This window comes from Myotis lucifugus, unplaced genomic scaffold (assembly GCF_000147115.1).
Source record: "Myotis lucifugus unplaced genomic scaffold, Myoluc2.0 scaffold_413, whole genome shotgun sequence".
Classification (NCBI taxonomy): domain Eukaryota; kingdom Metazoa; phylum Chordata; class Mammalia; order Chiroptera; family Vespertilionidae; genus Myotis; species Myotis lucifugus.
In genome coordinates this window covers 151,854-168,929 of record NW_005871461.1, presented here as the reverse complement: position 1 = coordinate 168,929, position 17,076 = coordinate 151,854, and the positions used below count along the sequence as shown (strand labels likewise).

General features: G+C 54.7%; 2 protein-coding genes across 2 annotated transcripts; one reads left to right on the top strand and one right to left on the bottom strand.

Annotated features, from left to right (window-relative positions):
- The first annotated feature begins 9,052 nt into the window (after positions 1–9,052).
- Positions 9,053–9,672, top strand: LGALS2 (galectin 2). Its single transcript, XM_014467744.2, is given in 3 exon segments — positions 9,053–9,285; positions 9,288–9,376; positions 9,532–9,672. Coding segments are annotated over 3 exon segments (279 nt in total). The 5' UTR covers positions 9,053–9,236.
- Positions 9,673–10,479: 807 nt separating this feature from the next.
- Positions 10,480–14,597, bottom strand: CDC42EP1 (CDC42 effector protein 1). The gene is made up of 2 exons (XM_023743787.1): positions 12,551–14,597; positions 10,480–11,670 (listed from the first exon to the last, which is right to left on the bottom strand). The coding sequence occupies exons 1-2, from the start codon at positions 13,020–13,022 to the stop codon at positions 11,012–11,014; spliced, it is 1,131 nt and encodes a 376-aa protein (XP_023599555.1). The 5' UTR covers positions 13,023–14,597; the 3' UTR covers positions 10,480–11,011.
- Positions 14,598–17,076: the final 2,479 nt, after the last annotated feature.

Below are 17,076 nucleotides of genomic sequence, written 5' to 3'. Positions count from 1 at the left end.
CCCTGATCGGGAATCAAACCCTGACCTCCTGGTTCATAGGTTGACGCTCAACCACTGAGCCACACCGGCCAGGCAACACTCAGCGCTTCCCATGCCCCGCTGTTCCCTGTCATCTCTGAAAGAGGATGTTGGGGAGGGGTGAGCCGGGGTGTGCAGGGAGGGGTGGGCAGAGCGGGAAGCGGATGTGACTGATGTGTTGATCTGTTTGTTCTTTGGAAGGAAAAGGACAGGAGAGGAGATAGGCAGGGATCTGAGAGACCTCAGGACCAAAGTCCCCCAACAGCAGGAGGCCAGTGGGCAGCAGAGACCAGAAACCACAGCCTGACGTACCCACTAGGCACAGCGGGTGGGCACAACACCTGGGACCCAGGACACTTTAGGGGCCACGGAAGTGTTCTAAGGTCTCATAAAATCGGAAGAAGGAAATGAACTGAACTTCGAGGTTGAAGAAAATGTGCTAATATGTAACCATAACATATTCATTCGGTGCAGGTGTAAAATATAAGTACATACGTGTGTGTGCGTATACGTGTATGTAGAATATATAAATAGTTTTGAATGTCGGGAGGCCCCCAAACGCAGAAGTACCTCAGGCACAAGAAAGTCATCGTGGGAGGTTGTGAGAAGAACATGCCACAGGCCTGAGGGCTCAGATGCAGTGCTGGGTGGGGGTACTGCCTCCCTCCCAGCCAGCACAGGGGGACAGGGGCTCCTGATAGTGACAACAAATAGTATCCGTTAACCAGTGACCAAAGGCCAGGCCTGATCTCCCTCAGCCCTCACAACATTCACTGTTCTCAGTGGAAGCAGGAGGAGACGGACTCAGAGAGGTTAACCAACTGAGCCCGAGGTCCCCCAGCTGGTGCCTGGAGGAGCCAAGATTCCGGTCCGATTTCGTCCACTCGAGGCCTCCCTCCTGCCCTGGGAGCCTGGCGCTCTCTGAAGCCGTCCACTGGGTGCAGGGAATTGTTTTCTAGTTGATTCCTGTGCCCACGCTTGTCTCCCCTGCTGGACTTGGTCTCTTTAAGGCAGGGGTGGGCAAACTTTTTGACTCGAGGGCCACAATGGGTTCTTAAACTGGACCGGAGGGCCGGAACAAAAGCATGGATGGAGTGTTTGTGTGAACTAATATAAATTCAAAGTAAACATCATTACATAAAAGGGTATGGTCTTTTTTTTTTTTTTAGTTTTATTCATTTCAAACGGGCCGGATCCGGCCCGCAGGCCGTAGTTTGCCCACGGCTGCTTTAAGGCGTGTCTGCCTATATTTTATACTTTTTTACTACGGTGGCCCTCACACCCATGCATTTGAATAAAGTCATACGTGTCTGTGTTACACGAGGGAGACCTGTGTGGCCAGCTAGGGGATGCCTTTCCTGGCACCCAGAGGCTTTCATGCCAGCAGCTTTGTTACGGCTGCTCCTCACCATTGCCTCTTAGTGCAGCCTGGCGGCTCCTGGACAGTCAGTGAGGGCCCAGCATGAAGTCCTGCTTCTGTAGCTGCTTTATTCACTTTACACTGTACCATGAGCAAGCAACACGACCATGGAGGGCAAAAAATGTGACTAAAAATTGTATTATTTATTGATTTTTTTTAAAGAGAGAGAGGAAGGGAAAGAAAGAGAAACACTGATTTGTTGTTCCACTTATCTACTCATTCATTGGTTGCCTAGTGCATGGGACCTGACCAGAGATCGAACCCACAACCTTGGTGTATCAGGACGATGCTCCAACCAACTGAACTACCTGTATAGGGTCCCCAAAATGTGATTTTTTGATGGCTGCATAATAGTTCATTCATATTTTCATAGCATAGTTAGCTTAGGCAATCCTGTATTATTGATTTTTAATTTTCCAACTTTCCCCCAAAGACTATTAATACTATTATTTTTGCTAGTTAATATTGATTTATTAAGCACTTATTATGTTCTGAGAACAATTTTTTGATCATCTGGCTTGATTCAAGGGTAACATTTGGAACACTGATTAGAACATCCCCAAACCTATCAGAAGTGGCCAAGGTGGCAGTCAGAGGAAACTTTATAGCCTTAAATGCATTTATTAGAAAATAGTGAAGAGGAAAAATGAATGAACAAAACATTCAGCTTGAGAAACTAGAAAAAGAGCAATAAAATAAATGGAACACTAAGAGAAAAAGTTAATGAGCATAAAGGAAGGAAATAAAACCAATAGTTGGTTCTTTAAAAAGATCAATATAGTGGAATGTCTAAGGAAATGCCCAGATTGCACATAGTCAAGAGGTCTTCATGAATATTATTTCTCCCACCAAGCTTCCGATAACAATTGCTTTGCAAAGTGTGTTAGTTATTTGCTGCTGTGTAACAAACAAACCAGAACATAGGGACTTAAAATAAGAAACATGTTTCTCGCAGTTTCTGTGGGTTAGCAATCCAGGTGGGACTTAGCTGGGTGTCTTCTGGCTCAGAGTCTCCATAAGGCTGCAATCATGGTGTTGGCTACACCAGTCACCCCAAGGCTTACGTGTGGGCGATCCATTGCCAAGTTCACTCACATGGCTGTTGGCAGGCCTCAGGTTCACTCACATGGCTGCTGGCAGGCCTCAGGTTTTCATTGGCAATTGGCTGGAGACATCAGTTCCTTGGCACATGGACCTCTTCATAGCACTACTCATGACATGGCTTGCTTCCTCGAGAGAGAGAGAGAGAGAGAGAGAGAGAGAGAGAGAGAGAAAGAGAGAGAGAGAGACTTTTCACCGCCTAATCTCAGAAGGGTCATCCCATCACTTCTGCCATATTCTGGTATTCTGTTAGAATAGAGTCATTGAGTTCAGCCACACTCAAGGGGAGCCAGTCATACAAGGGTGTGAACACCAGGGGGCATCTCAGAGGCTGCCACTACCCAAAAGGCTTAAGGTCCTTTCACTAAGTGAGGGTAGTGCTACCTGCCTTGATAGTCATCTGAGCAATGGGTTGGTAGACAAGGCAAGACCTGCTACTTACTAGTGTATATGTCCTGGGAACCTCTGTTCCCCATCTGAGAAATGGAGTCATAATAAAGACCACCTTGAGAATGTGTTGAGCTTGTTGTGATGAGGGCTGGAGAAAGTGCTGTACATGGTTCAGAGGTAGGCATTAGGCATGACTAAGAGAATAGGGTTGGAGATGTGAGGGTAGGTGATTTTCTTTATTTTTTTTTTTTTAAAAAGTATTTTTATTGATTTCAGAGAGGAAGGGAGCGGGAGAGAGAGATAGAAATATCAATGATGAGAGAGAATCATGGATTGGCTGCCCACTGCACACTCCCTACTGAGGATCAAGCCTGCAACCCAGGCATGTGCCCTGACCAGGAATCAAACTGTGACCTCCTGGTTCATAGGTCGACGCTCAACCACTGAGCCACGCCGGCCAGGGCTAGATGATTTCCATCCTCCCTTCCTTCCTTCCTTCCTTCCTTCCTCCCTCCCTCCCTCCCTCCCTCTCTCCCTCCCTCTCTCCCTCCCTTTCTCTCTCTCTCTCTCTCTCTCTCTCTCTCTCTCTCTCTCTCTCTCTGCCCCTTTCTTCCTTCCTTCCTTTCTTCCTAAATACCATTCATTGATGTAAAACTTACACACAGAAAAGTACACAATTCAGAAATGTGTCCCTTGTCTTTAAACATATTTTCGAAAACAAGTGAACTTCTAAGTTTTTTCACTTTGTGCGCGGTCCAAAACCTTCTCCAGTGAGCTAGAATTACTCTTATAATCAGAAAAAGACCAGCTTTACAAGGTGTAGTTTCTGTTGGTCGGAGAGTTTCTGTGTATAAAGTATTTGAACGCTCCTTATCTTGCTTGGGCTTCCCCGTGGCCCTGGGAGAAAGGCCGAGAAGGAATTCATTTCCTTGTGGAGAAAACGAGGAAACCGCTCTCCCTTGGGTGGGGGTGGGGGGGCAGGGGACTGCAGGTGGCGTCCTGTGTAAGCACCGGGCAGCGAGCCACCCTGCAGCTCCTGGCACAGGAGGGCCCTGAGTGGGCCAGCCTCCCGGCACCGCCCAGGGCCGCCGCCAGCTCCAATGGAAAAGGCTCCGGCTCGCCAAACCACGGCTCTCGAGTGGGAACCCGCCCTGAATAAGTTGTCACGATGCAGCCAACCTTTCTGTGCAAATAGATTTAATGCAGCAGCTGATTTAATAGCAGACATTTAGGATTAATGTAGGTATTGAGCAGAAGGAAACGGGTTGAATAAGTCAAGGCCTTGGAAGGTGCCGTGAACATATAGCTCTGAAATATAGATTTGTGGGCGTTCACGTTTGCTGAATGAAGGAGGCTCAGCTACAGGGGGGTCCAGGATATCAATCTACAGAAAACCACCAATGCCAGCAGCGTAAGCAGGTTTTTCCTGACGGTGGGGTGATCAGCGCTGTTTTTCTTCTTAATTAATGGCTCTTACTGCCTGTGGTGAGCATGTCGATAAGCAATAGAAGTTAAAAAAAACAGGAATAGAAGTAGAGAGCCAAGCACGTAAAGCCCTGGCAACCCCAGCCTCAGCCCTCTCACTCCCTTCTCCACTTTTTAACACTTTGTTGTAGATATTTCTAGGTGTGTGTGTGTGTGTGTGTGTGTGTGTGTGTTTACATCCACTGGGTATTGCTTTTATTTTATTTATTTTTAAATATATTTTTATTGATTTCAGAGAGGAAGGGAGAGGGAGAGAGAGATAGAAACATCAATGATGAGAGAATCATTGATTGGCTGCTCCCTGCACGCCCTCCTACTGGGGATTGAGCTCGCAACCTGGGCATGTGCTCTTAACCGGAATCGAACCCAAGACCCGTCAGTCTGCAGGCTGACGCTCTATCCACTGAGCCACACTGGCCAGGGCCACTGGGCATTGCTTGTAAAACTTACATGTGCAGCCCCGGCCGGTGTGGCTCTGGTGGTGGAGTGTCGTCCTATGCACCAGGAGGCTGCTGGTTCTATTCCTGGTCAGGGCACATGCCCGGGTTGTGGGCTTGATCCCCAGTAGGGGGGTGCAGGAGGGAGCCTATTGATGTTTCTCTCTCTCCCCCCCCCTTCCTCTCTCTAACAGAATCAATAAAAACATTTTAAAAAACTTCCATGTACAATTAGAAAAGTCATGGGGTAAGGGGAGAAAACAGAACAAAAGACTTTAAAGTGAATTTTGACGTCATAGAAAACGAGCAACATAGAGTATCTTACAAAGCGAGTAGCTCTGTAGCTCTGTGTGAGGACGAGGACTCAGGGCTCAGGGACTCGGGGGGGCCTGCCAAGCTCACAGCGTGTGTGACTGGCTCCTGACACCCAGTCCCGCTCTGTCCCGCATCCTCGGCTCCTGGACGAGGCAGGAGGCTGGGCTGGGGGGTGCTGGGCCCGGTGAGGAGCCTTCTGGCTGCTTGTTCTGGGGACCTGGGAAGAGGGGACCGAAGTCCCCATTTATGGCCTTGGGGGAGTTAATGTGTAATATTCCAGGAGATAAGCTGGACCGGGAGGTGAGACCCTGAGCCCAGGCCTCCAGGCACTGCGAGCGGCCTTTGGGAGCCGCTGCCATGTCGGTGAGGATGCTGGCTTCTCCGCCATCCATGCCTTCACCTGAATGGGGATGGGGAGGGGGTTGCGAGGGGAAAGTCTCACTGTCTCTCTCCAGGCCTCAGTTGCCCCGTCCAGATAGTGAGGAAGTTGGGCAGATGGTCTCCTAGCCCTTCAGCACCCAGGCTCCCTGCTTCCTCCACCACCGCGCTCAGCCTGTCTCTTCCCCTCTCCAGCCTTAGTGTGCTTATCAGTAATACATTTCTTTTTTAAAAAAAAATATATTTTATTGATTTTTTACAGAGAGGAAGAGAGAGAGATAGAGAGACAGAAATATCGATCAGCTGCCTCCTGCACATCTCCCACTGGGGATGTGCCCACAACCCAGGTACATGCCCCTGACCGGAATCGAACCTGGGACCCTTCAGTCCGCAGGCCGACGCTCCATCCACTGAGCCAAACCGGTTTTGGCAGTAATACATTTCTTTTTAAAATATATTTTTATTGATTTCAGAGCAGAAGGGAGAGGGAGAGAGAGATAGAAACATCAATGATGAGAGAGAATCATTGATTGGCTGCCCCTACTGGGGACCAAGCCTGCAACCCGGGCATGTGCCCTTGACCGGAATCAAACCTGGGACCCTTCAGTCAGCAGGCAACGCTCTATCCACTGAGCCAAACCAGCTAGAGCGAGTAATACATTTTTTCATTTTATTTTTTTAAATTTTATTTATTTATTTGGGGGTAGGGAGAGAGAGAGAAAGAGAAAGAGAGAGAGAGAGAGAGAGAGAGAGAGAGAGAGATTTGTTGTTCCACTTATTTATTCATTTATGCATTCATTGGTTGCTCCTTTTTTGTGCCCTGACAGGGGACCGAACCGGCAACCTTGGCATATCAGGACGATGCTCTAACCAACTGAGCTACCCGGCTAGGGCTGCTCATCAGTCATATTAATAGCAGTGACAATAATAACTGCTAACACCTATTGAGCTTTATAAAGATGAAGAAACGGAGGCTTGGAGATTACATTGTCCAAGGTTATAATCTGTCAATCGCAGGGGTGAGTGGAGGAACAGTGAGGCTCCTGATCCTTTGATTTCAAACCTGGCGGTGCCTTAGCTTGCGGTGTGGCCTTGGATGAGTCACTGCCCTCTCTGAGCTGCAGAACCCTGTGTTTGGGGACTTGGATCGCAGACCACCCCTTCTGAGCACTGGGTGGTGTGTCAGTTTCCGTGTCGGCCATAACAAATGTCTTCTTTTACAGTTTTGGAGGCCGGAGATCTGACGTGGAGGTGTGGGCAGGGCCGCACTCGCCCTGAGGTCTCTAGAGGGGGACCCTTTCTGATCTCTTCCAGCTTCTGGTGGGGGCGTCCTTGGCTTGTGGCTAAGCTCTCAGTCTCTGCCTCCGTCTTCACGTGGCTTTCTCCTCCGCCTGTGTTTCTGGCTCCAAATTTCCCTCCTTTTATAAGGTCAACAGTCCTATTGGATTTAGGGCCCAGCCTAGCCAATCACACTTGATCTTAACCTGCTTACATCAGCAAAGACCCAATTTCCAAATAGGCTCCATTCACAGGGCCCACCTGGACCTGATTTTTGGGAAACCCATTCAAGCCAGTACAGGTGGGATGAGAGTGTGGTGTGATGGAGGTTCCAGGACGGGAGGGATGCTCTCTGCCTCTCAGGTAGGACCTTTGGGCCCAGACACTTTCCCGACTTTCTTCTTCTCCTGCTCATCTCATCCGTCCCCTCTCTTTCCTCCCTCTCCAAAGACCATCTAGGCCAGTCGTGGGCAAACTACGGCCCGAGGGCCGGATTCGGCCCGTTTGAAATGAATAAAACTAAAAAAAAAAAAAAAAGACCGTACCCTTTTATGTAATGATGTTTACTTTGAATTTATATTAGTTCACACAAACACTCCATCCATGCTTTTGTTCCGGCCCTCCGGTCCAGTTTAAGAACCCATTGTGGCCCTTGAGTCAAAAAGTTTGCCCACCCCTGATCTAGGCCAAGTCTCTTTTATAGAATAGAGGCCTGGTGCACGAAATTCGTGCAGGGGGCGGGGGTCCCCTCAGCCCAGCCTGCATCCTCTCCAATCGGGACCCCTTGGGGGATGTCCGACTGCCGGCAGTCAGACATCCCTCTCACAATCCTGGACCACTGGTTCCTAATCGCTCACCTGCCTGCCTGGTTGCCCCTAACTGCCCCCCCCCCCCGCCCGCTGGCCTGGTCGCCCCACGCAGCCTGCTGTTCAGTCGTTTGGTCGTCCCTCACTAACCTCCCTGCCAGCCTGGTCGTAGGCAGCCATCTTGTGAGGGCGTGAGGGTTAATTTGCATATTACCTTTTCATTATATAGGATGGGGCAACCGAGGACCAGAAAGGGGCACAGCTGGCCTCAGGTCACTCAGCCAGTTAGGGACAAAGCGGGCACTAGACCTGGACCACCCACACCCCACCCCAGCTTTGCCTCCCAGTCTCTCTCCGGGCCTCAGACTTTGTTGAGGGGAGACAGGGATGCTGGGCCTGTACAATCCCACAGCATCCCTACTGTGCAGCTGCACCCCCTGAGCCTGGCTCACAGGAAGTAACCATAATGAAGGTCGCCCCTCAGTTTGCTGAGTCTGTGCCAGGCCCTGGCTATGCGTGCGGCTTCACGCACATGGTCTCGAATTCTCCCAACCAGCTTGAAGGTGGATGCGCTGCCCCTGTGGGCCAGGTGCCTCTACTGAAAGCTAAACCCCAGGACCCACTCTCTTTACCCAGCTGAGGGGCAGGCCAGCCTTTCGCCACGTTAAACCAGAGGCAGCCACCAGGGGGCGCCAAGTGGCTGCGTTCACATCCTCTCCATTACAAGCAGATGTTTATCCACCTGGACGGTTACAGCTCAGCACGAGGCTCCTGTGTGTGTAGAACAACGTCAGCATTTCTTGGAACTGACCACCATCACCTTTTGGTTGGGGAGGGGACAGGCAGGTGCACAGGGAAGGAGCCAAGAGAAAACGCACCCCTTTCTCCTACTTGGGTCCCTCCAGGTGCAGGAAAGTGGGATACCGCTGGCCTGAGACCTCCCACCCCCAGGGACTCTGAAGGTGTAACCCAGGCTTCTGTAGTGACTGCCCCCAGGAGTCACACAACCCTGATCGCATACTTCTAGGGACAGGGAGCTCCCGCCTTGGTTGACAACTGTCTATGGTCAAACTTGATGGGTCTTCAGTAGCAAGGACAATTCTCTCCCCCACGACGGACACTCTCAGCTGCTGACACCGTTCCTGCCAGTTACCCGTCCGTACCGTAGTCCTGTGCCCAGTCGGACCGAGGTGTCACCTCCCTTGTTTTAAGGCACAGACCTCAATAAACAACTTTCTTCGGTGACTCTTCCAGCTTGTGGTTTACTAAGATCCTGCAACGCAAGCTGTGTTATCCAGGGCTGGCCCCTAATCTTTTTTTTTTTTTATAAATATATTTTATTGATTTTTTACAGAGAGGAAGGGAGAGGGTTAGAGAGTTAGAAACATCGATGAGAGAGAAACATCGGTCAGCTGCCTCCTGCACACCCCCTACTCGATATGTGCCCGCAACCAAGGTACATGCCCTTGACCGGAATCGAACCTGGGACCCTTGAGTCTGCAGGCCGATGCTCTATCCACTGAGCCAAACCAGTTAGGGCTGGCCTCTAATCTTTACCCGTCTCCCTCTGCGCACCGCCCCCCCCCGCCCCCCATCTCCTGCAGCTTTATGATTAATCTGCCCCAGGAGACAGAGAAGCTGGACCTGCATTTCAACCCACCATTGTCTGCAACTCATTGGAGGGCAACAACTGGGGGCAGGAGCAATGGGAAGATCACTTGTGCTTCAGCCCAGGGTCAGAGGTCAAGGTGAGGTCAAAGGGGAAAGGGGCCTGAGGACAATGCCAAAGGGAGAGCCCAGATGGTAGGGAGCCCTGGGCTAGACCGTGCTTGAGCCACCGGGCCCTGTCTTGGCCCATTCCCAGGGTTCCTCCTGCCTCCCTGACACCTGTCCTCCCCTGCAGTTCACCGTGACCTTCGAGAGTGACAGATTCAAGGTGAAGCTGCCAGACAGGCACCAGTTGGCCTTTCCCGACAGGCTGGGCCACAGCCACCTGAGCTCCCTGAGTGCTGGGTGGGTTCAACATCTCCTCCTCCAAGCCTGACTGCGTGGGCGGCGCTCACGGGAACAACAGGGCCCTCGCACCGACTTCCTCTCCTGAGCTCCTTCCCAGTCACACGGGCCCAGCAGCCCCTGGGTCCTGGCTCCCCGCCTGCACTCCCTGCCCTCTGACCCCTCTCCTCCCCCAAGGCTAAGGCCAATTTAAGAATCCACCTTTGTCCAGCTGGTGTGGCTCAGTGGTATGACCCAGGCGGTCACTGGTTCAGGGCACATGCCCAGTTGCAGGCTCAATCCCCCATAGGGGGCGTGCAAGAGGCAGCCGATTGGATGTTTCTCTCCCTCTCCCTTCCTCTCTCTAAAAAAAAAAAAAAAATCAAAAAAAAGAAAGAAAAAAAGAATCCACCTTTATCCCGTCTTTCTGTGGCAGAAACTGGTTAGTGTTCCCCATGCATTTTCATGATACAGAGGAGGAAACTGAGGCACAAGGGCATAGGACTGCCACGCCGGAGTTGGGACACCCTTCCGAACACCTCTGAGCACCCACTCCCGCCTGCCCCCCCCCCCCCGTTATCACCAGGGCAAGTGCCAAGCTGCCCCGTGGGATTAGAGGCAGGGACTGATCCAGGCACCTGGGCCAGGGGCTGTTCCCGGAACTGCAGATAAGGGCTCCCACCTGGGCCTCTTATCTCGGGAACATTCCTTCCAGCCTGGTTACTCATTACCCTCTCGGCCCCTGCGTGCGCTGGGGGCCCTGAGGGGTCTTTGGCTTCCAAACCCAATGCTGAGGGCATGGAAGCAGGTGGAGCCGACACCGTACTCCCAGGTCCCAAACATCGCGCAGGACACCGCGTCTCAAAAAGCCTTTTTAATCGGGACCCGGAGGCAGGTCTGGGGTGCACAAGAAGGTGGGGTCACACCTGATTTTACCTCGAGGCTCCTGGGACAAGGGGGGTTTGGGGTGGGCACGTTGGGGAAGCTCCAGGATGAGCTGGGCAGGCGGCCCCTTTGGGAGGAGACAGAGGCCCTGTGTGGTATGCTCCCGACCCCCCACCAGCAAGGACAGCTTCCCCACACAAAGGCGGCTCTGTGAGGCTGGCCCTCCAGCCGGTGGGGGCGGGGCCGGAGGCAGGGCCACCGGGTCCAGAGCGGCAGTGGGGGGAAGCAGGTCAGCCCGGCAGGGTCCTCGGGAACACCCAGGTCCCAGAACTGGCCTCCCTCCCATGTCTGTCCAGCAGAGGCGTGGAGGGTTTGGGGGCAGTGTGGGTTCTCCATCCATCATCAGCAGGACCCAGGTGACAGGTGAGGGCGAGCTCTGCACCTGGGCTCTTCAGGGCAGTGAGTGGCCGGAGGCTGGGCGGAGTCCCGAACCCACGCTCAGCTGCTCACACCTTGACCTCATCGTCCTCCTCAGCATCGGCGAACTCGAAGGTGTTGGCTTGCACCGTGCTGGGCACAGGGGCCCGGCTGCCTGCCTGGGGTGCCCCCCACTCTTCATCCAGGCTCTCCCAAGAGGCCCGCCCCTGGGGCAGCACCTTCACCAGCTCCTGCCGAGCATCCATCTCAGTGTAGTGGCGGCTGCCCCGGCTGCCACTCCAGCCGGCTCCCCAGTGCCTGCCAGGGGCCATGTCAGCAGGTGCACGGGGACACTCCCCCACGGGGCTGGCCCTCGCCTCCGCCACTGGGCCAAACCCAGCAGTTACCCCATTGGGGCAGCGTCCACGGGGTGGAGGGCTTGAGGCTGGGGGGCTTGAGGCAGGGGCTGGGGGGCTTGAGGCAGGGGCTGGGGGGTTGGCAGCAGGGGCTGGGGGGCTTGAGGCAGGGGCTGGGGCTGGAGTCTCGGCTGCAGAGCCTTCTGAGAGGCTCATGACCCCCAGCAGCTCACTGAGGAGAGACGGCCCAAGGTCGAGGTCCAGGCGGAAGGACTGGAGGGAGTCAGAGCGGCGAAGCTCAGGTTCGGAGGGGAAGGCACTGTCATGGTCTCGGTCACGAGGCTTTTCCGGGCGAGCCACGCGGGAGATGGTGCAGAACCCAGAGTCCAGACCTAGAAGGGAAATGGGAAGCGGGGTCAGGGCTGGGGTCCCTGACCAGCACCCGGGGAGGGGAGAGCCAGGAGCCACCCTGCTTGCTATGCACCCTCTCTAGAAAGTCTCCCCGCTCTGGACTCACTTCCTCCCATCTTTCCAATACAGGGAACCCAGTAGTCTCTTATGTGATCCTGGAAGCTGACAACGGACACGATCCTCATTCCCATTTTGCAGGTGAAGAGAGTGAGGCTCAGAGGGGAAGGGCTTGCCCGGGGCCACAGTCAGAGGCGGCAGAACCCAGCCTGAAGCTCAGATCTCCCTCAGTCTCAGTTCCCATGGTGACCTCGGCCGTGCCCCTGCTCTCCTGGCGTGTGGCTGATGCTGAAGGTGGGCCCACAGAATGTGGGCAGCCAGGGTCTGACTGCCTAGAAGTCACAGACTCAACGGATGCCGCGGGAAGTCCAGCCCCTGGCTCCAGCCCTCAGTGGGGTTCTGAGCAGAGACCCACAGCGGGAGCCCTGGAGGCAACCGCTGGTGGTGGGGCAAGGCTGCGGGGCAGGGAACGGCCACTAGGTGGCAGCAGGAACCAGAACCCTGGTTCCCAGGTGAGCTGCCCAGTGGCACCAAGACAGCATCTGCCTCTCCCTCCCCACCAAGCAGGAAGGGCCTCTGGCGTCTGTCCATGTGAGTGGTTGTCCGGATTTGTCTGTGTATTTTGGGGAGAGGGCTGGTTCCCACCCTCTGACCCCTCCCCCTCCACGGTCTGGGGTTTGGGCCTGACCTCCATGGTGAGACCACACTGCGATGGGGAAAAGAGCTCACTTGGAGGCTTGATTGAACCATTCAACCCTCTGGGCCTCGGCGTCGGAAAAACGGGCAAATCACCCAGGCGCTCACCGTAACTGGAGTGGCCGTCCGCGGAGCCGGCGGGGCTGCTGTTGAAGCTGAGCTTGCTCACCACGAGGCTGTCGAGGCTGTCGTAGGCGGCCTGGTTGAGCTGGGGCAGGGAGATGGCGTTCTTGATGATGGGGGAGACGGCGGGCGGAGCAGGCGAGGCCGACGGCGGGGAAGCTATCCGCCGGGGCAGGGCGCCCACCCGGCGCACCTGCTGCAGCTTCTTCGCCAGGAAGCTGCGGGGTGAACGGTGGGTGCCCCCGGAGCCGCCCCCGTGGTTGCTGAGGAAGGAGGTGTCGCCAAAGACGTCCCCGCCTCGGCCCACGTGCATGGTGTGCCGGAAGTCCCCGAGTGGGGGGCTGATCATGTCTGCAGTCAGCCGCCTCTTCCCGTGCGAGCTGGACACCCAGCCCACGGGTGAGAGCTTGCCCAGGCTCATGGTGGGGCCTCCTCTGGCCCCCTGGGGGCCCGGCATCAGCTCTGGCAGGTCACAGGTGCTGGTCCATGCCCAGCTGGGGCCCGGGACAGGCGGTGGGTCCGTGGCAGTTCCCTTCTTCTCGGTGTAAAGGGTGGACGGAGGCTGCTCGTGTTTTCCTAAGGTGCTGCCCCCAAATGCTGAGGCTGTGGGGGGCCCATGGCCGGTCTCTCCCTGAGGCCTGGCTCCTGGCCCCGTGGAATCAGCTGTTGATGTTCTGTCCAAGGTCAGGGTAGGCACGCCTTGTGGACAGCCCCTCTTCCGCCCAGCTGGAGACCTGAGAGAAAGACAGAAAGGTGATGGGAGGCCTGGGGTCCCTGGGGCCAAATAAGAACCGCCAAAGAGAACACGCTGACAGCCGACAACAGGACAACAGGGGTGGGGAGCACCCACAAAGTGCTGACCCTCACAGAGGAGGACACACGGTGTGAGTCCATGGACAGGAAACGGAAGAGCAGGCAAAACTGGACACCTGGGGCAGACATCAGAGTTGGGGTTGCCTTTGAGCAGGTGTTGACTGGGAGCACAAAAACTCACAGGGCTGTACACCTCCACTGTGTGTGGTCATTACACAGGGCCCATTGATGAAGCACCTACTAAGTGCCCATGACATGTTCATCACTCATTTAACTCACACAACAGCCCCCAGGGAGCACGATATTAGAGGGGAGAAACGAAGCCAAAGAAGTGAAGGGACTTGCCTGAGGCTACACAGGAGGAAATGGTGAAGCAGGATCCCCTCAATCCAGATCCCCTGAACCCCAAGCTACACTGCCTCCTGTGGGCGGGTTGAGCAAGTCCCCCCCTTCTCTGTAGGTTAAATTGTCTGCCAGTCCGAGTGGCCAGGAGGGAGGGGTGCCCGCCAAAGCCTTTGTGAATGGCTGTGTAAACAGCCCACGCAGAGGTTCCGAAGGACCCTCCGCCTTCAAGGTGCTTCCTGAGAAAAGGATCCTGTGGTCAAAAGTGGCTTTTTCCAGATGTCTCCTGCCTCCCAGGCTCTGGGAAGGCTGGCAGGAAAGGACTTTGTCATAGTTTGTCACAGTGATGTAGGAGCCTTGTCATCAGGGAACGAGTTTAGAAAAGGCTCAGCTGGCACCAAAAGCTATTATCCCTTGCCCACTGCCTCCCCTCCTGATGGCACCACAGCCCCAATCTTGTCTGAACTCTATCCCTTCTAGTATCTTAGAAAGTGCCGGCTGAAGGACACCTATGGGCCTCTGGTTTGACCTCCGTCTTCCTGTGGCTCAGAGAAGGCCAAGCTTGCTCAAGGTCACATGAAGAGAGCCAGTCGAGACTTGAACTCGGAGCCTCTGACTCACAGAGCCTTTGACGGGCTCCCGGAGCCCAGTCTTGTCTCTCCCCAGATTGGCAGCGCACGCGGAGGGTGGGGCACCTGTCTGGATTTTCCTGCCTTCCTCCTTCCCAGCACCCACCTTGGTCTCTGCACGTGGCAAGTGCTAAACCAATACCGGTTTCATCAGGAGATCTTTGTGCCACAGGATAACCTTCATGCTGAAAGATCACCCCTTGCTCCCTTCCGAGTGAGGGTGGGTGGGGGGTTCCGTGGCCTCACCATGCGACCTTGGGCAAGTCACTTACCTCCAGGTGCCTGGGACTTCAGCTGGCAAACGCTGATAATAGTCTTTAACAAGAACACCTAGATCCGAGCCTCAACTTTTTTTTTTTTTATAACTTTGCTGCCACCTCCAAGCATAAAAATCTCAATACTGCCCTTTGAATGTTATTTGAAATTCAAAATAGGTTAAATAACAAGATAAAAACAAAGGCGGCAATAAAACAAAGCTTGCTTTGTTTTCTGACTACATTCTCTTTCCTTCCCACCATCTGATCCTCCCCCAACCCTAACTCCTCCCCTGGGGGGGGTGGTTGTTCTGAATCATCCCTTTCCCTGGCACCCCTGGCACCAAGAAGTCCGCGTGGAATGTTTGCTGTGGTTGTGAGGCGCGCTGCCGTTGGCCAACCATTACGTGATGTCATCTGATTCTCCAACGGCCCCGCGGGCTGGAGGGTCAGCCCACCTCACAGGGAGAGCCGAGGTTCGAGGGAAGGGGCTTGGCCCAGGTCACAGGGCAGGTACATGGCACAGACCAGGGTTGCCTGCTTTGCAGACGAGGGATGAATGTCTGGTAGAAGAAACTGGGGTGGGGGGATCATTCTGAAATGTCATGTGGAGGGCTTACTGTGTCTGCTATGTGGCCACACACACTTCTCTCCTAGCCCCCAGCTTCCTGGCTTCTTTTTTTCCTTTTTAAATATATTTTTATTGATTTCAGAGAGGAAGGAAGAGGGAGAGAGAGAGAGAGAAACATCAATGATGAGAGAGAATCATTGATCAGCTGCCTCCTGCACGCCCCCTACTGGGGATCGAGCCCGCAACCCAGGCATGTGCCCTTGGCCAGAATCGAACCTGTGACCCTTCAGTCCCGCAGGCCGACGCTCTATCCACTGAGCCAATCGGGCTAGGGCCTTCCTGGCTTCTTGAAGCAGCTGCTCCTCTCAGCCAAAGGGGCTCCCGCCAAACCCCCATGGCCACTGGGACTTACTTGGGAGACCAGCTTGTGCCCCGATCTGGTGATGATCCCACCTCCCAAGTGCCTCTGGGCACCTCCTGCCACTGCAGTAGAGAGACCCTGCCATGCTGTGGGGCCAAGGGCAGGACACTGAGACCGGGGACCTGTTTTTCCCACGTGGAAAACAAGACCAGCACTGAGGCGGGCCCCTCTCGGGAGCCTGTAAGAGGGGAAGGTGTAGTAGTCAAACCCCAGACGCTGGGCCAGGGTAGCTCTAGGTTCAGATCCAACATCCTACACCGACTTCTCTCACTCTGGGGACTCGTGGTGGCAGCTGTTCGGCACTCGACGCTGACCACAGGGCATTGCTGGCACTCGGGGCGCCCCGCCTGGCCCTGGAGTAAGCAGGGCTCCGGGTGTCCTGGTACAAGTGCTACCTCCCTTCACGAGCCTTGGAATCCTACCTGCTAATGGTCACAACATCCATTTCACAGATAAAGAAACAAGACACAGAAGGGAATTAGCTTGCCCCGGGCCACAGAGCAGAAAAAGCGGAGTGGCTGGGAGCTTCCCGGGATTCAACCAACATCCGCAGTAAGCGCCAGGAGAGGGGTGTGAGGGGGAGTTGGAGGGGACCCTGGCCAGCCGCCCAGCCTGGGAAGGGCATGTCTGGGAGGCAGGCGGCACAGCTCTATACCAGGGGTCCTCAAACTTTTTAAACAGGGGGCCAGTTCACTGTCCCTCAGACCGTTGGAGGGCCGGACTATAGTTTAAAAAAAAACTATGAACAAATTCCTATGCACACTGCACATATCTTATTTTGAAGTAAAAAAACAAAACGGGAACAAATACAATATTTGTATTTGCATGTGGCCCGCGGGCCGTAGTTTGAGGACCCCTGCTCTATACATTCAGGCAAGACTGGTCACCAGCAGCCTCGGGGGCCAGGAATCCTTACATTTACCCACAGAGGAGTCAGGCACTAGCACATGGTGGGCGTTTACTCAATGGTGGTAAAGACAGCAAAGACCAGGTCTGAGGCCCCAGGCGGGGACCGTGTACTAGGAGCGGCCAATAGGGGCCGCAGCGGAGACACATGTGGTTGAAGGGAGGCCGGGCGCGCGTCCGGACGCGGGGGTGGCCGAGGCGCGCTCGGGGGCGGCCCGCTCGGCGTTCGCCTAGGAGGCACCCAGGCTGCGGCGTCGGCCGGCCGCGCTGTCTCGCATCCTGGAGGCCAGTCGCGTGCACCAGCCCCCTCCCTGCTGGGCGACACCACCCCGACCGATGGGCAGCGGGACCCTATCTTGGTTAGGGCCCCTGGAATAGGGGGCCAATCCGTGGGTGGGGGTGGGGGTGGGGGGGGGAGTTGGCTTCTCAAAGGCCAGCCGCTTCAAGGTGGAGAGACGTGGAAACTGAGGCCAGAAAAGAGCAGGAAGCTGTCCGAAGTATCCACGGGGGCCCGGCCCTCCCGGGGTGTGTGGGTGTACTGGGAGTCGCTAACAGCCGGTCCACGGCAAGTTAGA

What these genes read in the sequence shown, in the direction of transcription:
- CDC42EP1 (XM_023743787.1), bottom strand. Translation starts at nt 13,022, where the DNA reads ATGCCGGGCCCCCAGGGGGCCAGAGGAGGCCCCACCATGAGCCTGGGC. An exon ending in GGACGGCCACTCCAGTTACG is followed by an intron (nt 11,671 to 12,550) that starts GTGAGCGCCTGG and finishes TTTCCCTTCTAG; the next exon opens with GTCTGGACTCTGGGTTCTGC.